Source organism: Mustela erminea, chromosome 8 (genome assembly GCF_009829155.1).
Source record: "Mustela erminea isolate mMusErm1 chromosome 8, mMusErm1.Pri, whole genome shotgun sequence".
In the NCBI taxonomy this organism is placed as follows: Eukaryota; Metazoa; Chordata; class Mammalia; order Carnivora; family Mustelidae; genus Mustela; species Mustela erminea.
In genome coordinates this window covers 19,084,617-19,092,716 of record NC_045621.1, presented here as the reverse complement: position 1 = coordinate 19,092,716, position 8,100 = coordinate 19,084,617, and the positions used below count along the sequence as shown (strand labels likewise).

Genomic DNA, 8,100 nt, shown 5'->3' with positions numbered 1-8,100 from the left:
CTAATTGGGAGGGAACATTTTTTTCTTTGTGGCTACTGCTGTCTGTCCTTTTGACAGCTGTACACCTGCTTCATATGCTGCCCAACGACTTTCACAAATGGCATCATGAACACTTAGTGATAGCGGTGGCTGGGTACCCTTTCAGGGCCGTCTATGGGTCATAAACTATGATGGTGTTTGACTCCATCCTCCTACGTACACTTGGATGACAAAGATGAGCTGGGGACTGAAGGCCTCCCGCAGCCCTGCGTAGCTGAGGAATGCTTGGAAATCAGTAGGACAGCAGCAGTGGAGAAAGCTCCTCAGGCCGTCACTTGGGCTCTGTGAAACAGTGACACTCCAGGAAGGGAAAACTCAGGCAAATCATGATGCTGGTTTTGAAAACAAAAAGCAGCCCTAGGGTGCCTGGGTTAAGCAGTAGGTTAAGCCTCTGCCTTCGGCTCAGGTCATGATCTCAGGGTCCTTGGGATCGAGTCCTGCATCGGGCTCTCTTCTTGGCAGGGAGCCTGCTTCCTCCTCTCTCTCTGCCTACTTACAATGTCTCTCTGTCAAATAAATAAATAAAATCTTAAAAAAAAAAAAAAAAAAAGAGGCAGCCCTAGGAGACAGCTGGTGGGAGAGGGAGGAATGGGAGGATCCTGTATGTGATCTACAGTCTCACCGAGTCTCGGGAAATCTCTTTATTTTTAGTCCAGGGAGAAGCATTTAATCTCAAAAAGAAATAGACTCATTTTCAAAATGTATTGCTTTTCACCAGGATCTCAGAGTTATGCATTTACAAAATGAGTTTATTTTTCATATCAGGAAAGTACTATATATTTATGGTCGAATATTAAGGCAATCAAAAACGACAAAAAGGAGAAATAAAAACATAAAACAAGGACCTATAATCCTGCCATTTATGGATAACCGTGACTGACATTTTGGTGTATACATCCAACGTTCTAATCTTTTCTTTTCCCCCTACATAAACATATATGAAATCCTTGTAGCAAAACCATATCACACTGAGGAGGTAATTTAGAAAATGTAAATTGTCTTTCGATTAGAGGATTTTTCATCCCGTCCTTCTGGGACTCATAGGAGTGTCACGAGTCACCCCAGATGGAACCACCAACCCCATCTCAGCAGTTTCCATAGGCAGACACACAAAATGCTGGGCACGTAATGCATTTCTAGAGCGCTGCATAGGATGAGAAGTGCGCCCTTTGTCTCCAAGGTCATAATGGCTCTGCTGACCTCGATTCCTTTCACTGGAGCTAGTGAGGAGAACTCGAAAATGCCAGAGAGAATGAGAGCCCCCAGCCCCATGATCCCAAATGAAAAAAAGAGAGAGAACATAGAAATCCCCTCACGCACTACCCCCAGGCCCCTTTTGTGTTGTTCTTGCCAACGCAGCAGCCCTCCTGCTATATAGCCCCGCGGCCGCTGTTGTCCCCATCACACTGGACGCTGTTCATCGGCTGCCAACCACAATGGGGAAGGTGAGCCTCCCGAGGGGTCGTGCCGCGTCTGTTGAGTGTCTCCTGTGCTTGGGGGGCCTTCCCCGCTGACTCCTGGCCGTCCCTTGTTTGTCCCCGCCCCGCAGATCACCTTCTACGAGGACCGCGGCTTCCAGGGCCGCTGCTACGAGTGCAGCAGCGACTGCCCCAACCTGCAGCCCTACTTCAGCCGCTGCAATTCCATCCGCGTGGACAGCGGCTGCTGGATGCTCTATGAGCGCCCCAACTACCAGGGCCACCAGTACTTCCTGCGGCGCGGGGACTACCCGGACTACCAGCAGTGGCTGGGCCTCAGCGATTCCATCCGCTCCTGCCGGGCCATTCCTTACGTGAGTCTTGCTTCCACCCAGACTGATGGGAAAGCATCCCTGATCCGTGACCCTACATTTCTATTGGTCAAAGTCAGTTTGTTTCAACTCAAGACTAGGGTTCACAGTAAGGATGCCAATTCCTGACTCTCAAGCATTTAGAAAAAAAAAAAAAGTGAGCAGCCTTATGAATCACTGTAACCTCTTTCCCCCCCTTACTTAAGGACTTAAGATTGTTTTCAGTGCATAAGAAAATCACGACACAGACTCTGAAGTTAAATTTGGTAGCATCTAGCTGATTCCTACTTTCTAAATAAAAATCACCATGTTTGGAAAAGAAAAACAATTAAAACCTATCTAGGTCATTAGTTTTTAATGAAAGGAGCACTTAACAGACCATGGCAGAACAACATAGGTGTAATGTGTTCTTTTTTTTTTTTTTTTTAAGATTTTATTTATTTTTAAAATTTTTATTTATTTTATTTATTTGTTTGACAGAGAGATCACAAGTAGGCAGAAAGGCAGGCACAGAGAGAGGAAGGGAAACAGGCTCCCCTCTGAGCAGAGAGCCCGATGCAGGACTCAATCCCAGGACCCTGAGATCATGACCTGAGCCGAAGGCAGAGGCTTAACCCACTGAGCCACCCAGGCGCCCTAATGTATCTGACTGTATTAGCAATTGCCTTCCACACAGTCTGTATGACATAAGGATCTAGAAACTAGAAGAGTATGTCTCAGCTCCTAAGGGGCTCCCTGGTTCCCAGGAGTCATTATCAATTACTTTCTTACGAGGGTCAAAGAGCATTAATTAGGACTTCATGGGACATGGTCCTCATCAAAGTGCTGCTTAAGGTTTTATAAACATGTTGAGTTTGTGTTTCTGGTTACTGGTGACACCAAATTATGTGGTATGACAAGCAGATTCAAGTGAGACCAAAAGTAGGCTACAGAAATTTGCAGGTGCAAAAGGACATATAAATAAAACAGGAATTTCTTTGAGGCAAGAACTTCAAATGGTTCAAGTGACTTGGCAAAATGTCAGATATGTGAACACAGAGTAAATAGGAATTGTAAATAAGTGCGAAGAGTGACTTAAAAACAAGCTTGTTAGGACTCGGTTATGTGCTGCCATAATGGAAAAGACAGTTAAAATCCTCTCTGCAGACTCACTAAATATCGTGACCAGTGGCTTCCTACAAAGCAATCCCTTCTGTTCCCTTTATTTCAGCAGTTGTTTCTTCCACAAGATCAGGTCAGTTTTATTTTAACACTCTTCCTAATTTGTTAGACCAACCATGTGCGGAGAAGACACGCATACGGCAGGATGGTTTGAAAACCAGGCTTCCCGAAGATGCAGGTTACTAAGTCACTTTTACTGAGATCAGAGATCCATACGATCGATTTTTCTTCTTTTGTTTACTGTCACAACAGACCAGCTCCCACAGGATAAGGCTGTACGAGAGAGATGACTATGGAGGCCTGGTGTCTGAACTCACAGAGGACTGCTCCTGCATCCACGATCGCTTCCGCCTCAATGAGCTCCACTCCCTCCACGTGCTGGAGGGCTGCTGGGTCCTCTACGAGATGCCCAACTACCGGGGACGGCAGTACCTGCTGAGACCGGGGGACTACAGGCGCTACCACGACTGGGGGGCCATGGACGCCCGAGTGGGCTCTCTGAGACGGGTCATTGATTTGTACTAGGCGGTGTGTTTCTTGTTAGGATTCACACAAAAATGCAATAAATATACAAATTGTGTTCTTGGCACTAAGTGACTCCTGTTTATCTTTAAATCATCCCTGGCTTGTAATAATTGGTGACCCCTGGCAATGTACATGACCCTGAAGGTCACGTGTTTGGAATGTCTACTTACTTCCTGTTGGTCAGGCAACAGTATTCCTTAAGCCCCCACTTACGTCATGAGGAGTCTGCCTCTACAACCCATAATCTGAGAAAGAGAAGAAAGGCAATGGGAAGGAAAAACTACTAGACCCCATATAAAGGAGAAAACATAGAATAAGTTGAGGCTGGGACGCCAAAGTCAAGGGATTGCTGGAGAGGTTAGAGCAGCTTAAGTCTCCGATTAGTCAAGAAAAGCTGAGTGAAGAGAGACGTTTTAAGCAGAATTCCCAAGGTAGAGAAGGTCAAGCGTGCTTGATGAGTTCAGCTGGTAAGAGAAGTTTTGAAGTAAGCATTAAAAGGCCTGAGTTGGTACCTTACTTTTGGCTAATTACTAGTAACAAGTGCAACTCGGATTAGTTTTTTAGGGACTTTCCCGTTTTCAGCACAGAAAGTCCTATGTCCTGGAAAGGCCCTCAGTCTTAGGTAAACTGGGGTGTTTTGTTCCTCTACTTACTGATTACTTCTTTGATCAAGTCATTTCTTATCCTCTCTGTGCCTAAATTACCTTATTCAAGACTATAGGTGCATAAGAAATTCCTGCTTCACTAAATCCCAGGATAATTACGATGAAAAGATAAGGAAAGACTGTGAACACATTTTGTTATTTTACATTATTACACAAATGTAAATGTAGAAAATTCATGTATCCCCAGTGTCTGCTCAAATTCAAGAGTACAATATGATCATCATTATTTTGGACTCGAAGATGAATTTCTGTCAAGACTCAATTACAGGGCGCCAGGGTAACTCAGGTGATTAAGTGTCTGCCTTCAGCTTAGATCATGATCCTGGGGTCCTGGGATTGAGCCCCATATCGCGCTCCCTGCTCAGTGGGGAGTCTGCTTCTCCCTCTCCCTTTGTTCTCCCCCATATTCATGCACCCTCTCTCACTCTCTCTATTAAATGAATAAAATATTTTTTTTAAAAGACTCATTTACACACATCATGTAAGGAGTACAGGAATCACTGAACTCTACCTCTGAAACTAATAATACACTATATGTTCATTGATTGAATTTAAATTTTTTAAAAAGACTAAATTACACAGAGTTAAGTATTAATCTTTCCTCAGCTGTGTACCTCTGGAATTTCTTTCCACTATAGTAAAGCTGCTCTCCCAGAATGCTAATTCTTTTTCCAAATTTACATGAGCAAAAATAGTGCCCTGTCCCAGTTAACTTCTTTGTCAAAGCCGATTTTAAAAATTCACATGGGCTTGCAAGAAACCCAGAACAGCCAAAACAATCTTGAGAAAGAAGAACAAAGTAGGAGTATTGCTCAATTTCAGAACTTACCGCAAAACAACATAATCAAGACAGTGAGGTCCTGGCATCGGGTAGACTCAGAGATGGATGAAATAGACTCGAGAGTCCAGAAATTAACCCATGTGTCAACTGATTTGTGATGAGGATGCTAAGACGATTCACTGGGGAATAAATAGCTTCTCAATAAATGATACTGAAACTATAGGACAACCACATGAAACGGATAAAGTTAGCCCCCTATTTCACACCCTTTATAAAAATTAACTTGAAAAAATCAAAGACTTAAGCGTAAAAACTCAAAAACTTGGAAGAAAACACAAGCATCTTTACGATCTTGAATTAGGCAATGATTTCTTAAACATGAAATCACAAACAACAATAAAATAGATTGGACTTAAAATTAAAATATTTTGACATTTTGAGGAACCTCCATGCTGCCCTATGACCCAGCAATTGCACTACTGGGTATTTACCGTAAAGATACAAACGTAGTGATCCAAAGGGGCACGTGCAACCAAATGTTTATAGCAGCAATGTCCACAATAGCCAAACTATGGAAAGAACCTAGATGTCCATCAACAGATGAATGGATCAAGAAGATGTGGTATATATACACAATGGAATACTATGCAGCCATCAAAAGAAATGAAATCTTGCCATTTGCGACAACATGGATGGAACTAGAGCGTATCATGCTTAGCGAAATAAGTCAAGCAGAGAAAGACAACTATCATATGATCTCCCTGATATGAGGAAGTGGTGATGCAACATGGGGGCTTAAGTGGGTAGGAGAAGAATCAATGAAACAAGATGGGATTGGGAGGGAGACAAACCATAAGTGACTCTTAATCTCACAAAACAAACTGAGGGTTGCTGGGGGGAGGGAGGTTGGGAGAAGGGGGTGGGGTTATGGACATTGGGGAGGGTATGTGCTTTGGTGAGTGCTGTGAAGTGTGTAAACCTGGTGATTCACAGACCTGTACCCCTGGGGATAAAAATATATGTTTATAAAAAATTAAAAATTAAAAAAAAATTTAAATATTTTGTGACTCAAAGGACAGTATCAAGAAAGTGAACGTAGTAGCTTCTCACTACACACATCTCTGGAGGCAAGGGAAACAAAAGCAAAAGGGAACTACTGGGACCTCCTCAAGATAAAAAGCTTCTGCACAGCAAAGGAAACAATCAATAATACTAAAAGGCAACCTATGGAATGGGAGAAGATGTTTGCAAATGACATATTAGATAAAGGGCTAGTACCCCAAATCTATAAGAACTTAAACTCAACACCCCAAAAAATAAATAACCCAGTTAAGAAATGGGCAGAAGACGTAAACAGACATTTCTCCAAAGAAGACATACACATGACTAACAGACACATGAAAAAATGCTCAATGTTACTCACCATCAGGGAAATACAAATCAAAAACTCAATAAGATACCACCTCACACTTGTCAGAATGACTACAATTAGTAACTCGGGAAACAACAGATGTTGTATGTATCTTACAACTCAATAACACAAAGACAAGCAACATTATTAAAAGGTGGGCAAAAGTCTTGAATATATGTCTTTCTAAAGAAGATAAATAAATGGCCAATAAACAAATGAAAAGATGTTCAAACATCATCAGTTCTTAGGGAAATTCAAATTAAAACCACAATGGGCTACCACTTAATAGCCGCTAGGATATTTGGGGGGAAGAAGCCCTAGAAAATAACAAATATTGATAAAGAGGTAGAGAGATTGGAACTCTCATAAATTGCTGGTGGGAATGTAAAATGGTGCAGCTGCTATGGAAAATAGTTTGGTCATTCCTTAGTTAAACATAAGAGTTATCATATGATTCAGCGATTCTACTTCTATATATATATTCAAAAGAATTGAAAGCAGTGTTCAAACACAAACTTATACATGAGTGTTTATAGCAGTACTATTCACAATAGCCGAAAGGTGAAAACAACTTCAAAGTCTATAAATGGATGAAGAGAGCAATAAAATGTGTTATATCCATATTATGGAATACTATTTGGCCATAAAAAGGAATGAAATACTGATACATGCTATAACATGGATGAATCTTGAAAACATTATGCAAAGTGAAAGAAGCCAGTCACAAAAGTATGTATATTATAGGATTCCATTGATATGAAATATCCAGAATGGGCAAATCTACAGAGCAGTAAATTGATTCGTGGTTGCCTAGGGCTGGGAGAAATGGGTAGATAAGGGAATGAAACTAAAAAGCACATGATTTCTCACTGTAGTGACACACGCGTTCTTAAAATTGACTGTAGCAATGGTTGTACACATCTATGAACATATTAAAACCCTGAATTATATACTTTAAATGGACCAACTGCATAGTACGTGAATTATAGCCGAATAAAGATCATTTAAAAACTAATGCTCTGGGGTCACTGGCTGTCAATAGGGCATGCAACTCTTGGTCTCAAGGTTGTGAGTTGGAGCCCCAGATTGGGTATAGAGATTACAGAAAGAAATGAGGAGAGGAGAGCAGAGGAGAAGAAAGGGAAGGGAAGGGGAGGGAGGGGAGGGAAGGGTAGAGTAGAGAGGAGAACGGGAGGAGGAAGGAAGGAAGGAAGGAATCTTTAAAAAATAAATGTTCTGTACGGAACCTTAAGTAATGAAGACTCTTCTAAAATAATATTCCTGGGGCGCCTGGGTGGCTCAGTGGGTTAAAGCCTCTGCCTTCGGCTCAGGTCATGATCTCAGGGTCCTGGGATCGAGCCCCGCATCGGGCTCTCTGCTCAGCGGGGAGCCTGCTTCTTCCGCTCTCTCTGCCTGCCTCTCTGCCTACTTGTGATCTCTGTCTGTCAAATAAGTAAATAAAATCTTTAAAAATAATAATAATAAAATAAAATAATATTCCTTCTCATGGAAGGAACTTCCAGGATAAATAATAAATACATAGATACTCATATTATCAAAATGTTGTGGCTCTTATTAATGTCAAACATGCAGAAGATTTAAGGTTTTGTTGCTGGCCTGGCTAAATCGTCATATGTTGTCCTCTAGTTGGGTGACTAATGACATTTGAGCTCTGTTTTAACCAAAAATGAAAAACCAGGTGACATATCCAACTGAAAATAATTTTGTT

General features: G+C 41.8%; 1 protein-coding gene across 1 annotated transcript; it reads left to right on the top strand.

The window, feature by feature from the left end:
• Positions 1-1,455: 1,455 nt before the first annotated feature.
• Positions 1,456-3,572, top strand: CRYGA (crystallin gamma A). The gene is made up of 3 exons (XM_032355382.1): positions 1,456-1,484; positions 1,589-1,831; positions 3,242-3,572. The coding sequence occupies exons 1-3, from the start codon at positions 1,476-1,478 to the stop codon at positions 3,512-3,514; spliced, it is 525 nt and encodes a 174-aa protein (XP_032211273.1). The 5' UTR covers positions 1,456-1,475; the 3' UTR covers positions 3,515-3,572.
• The last annotated feature ends 4,528 nt before the right edge of the window (positions 3,573-8,100 follow it).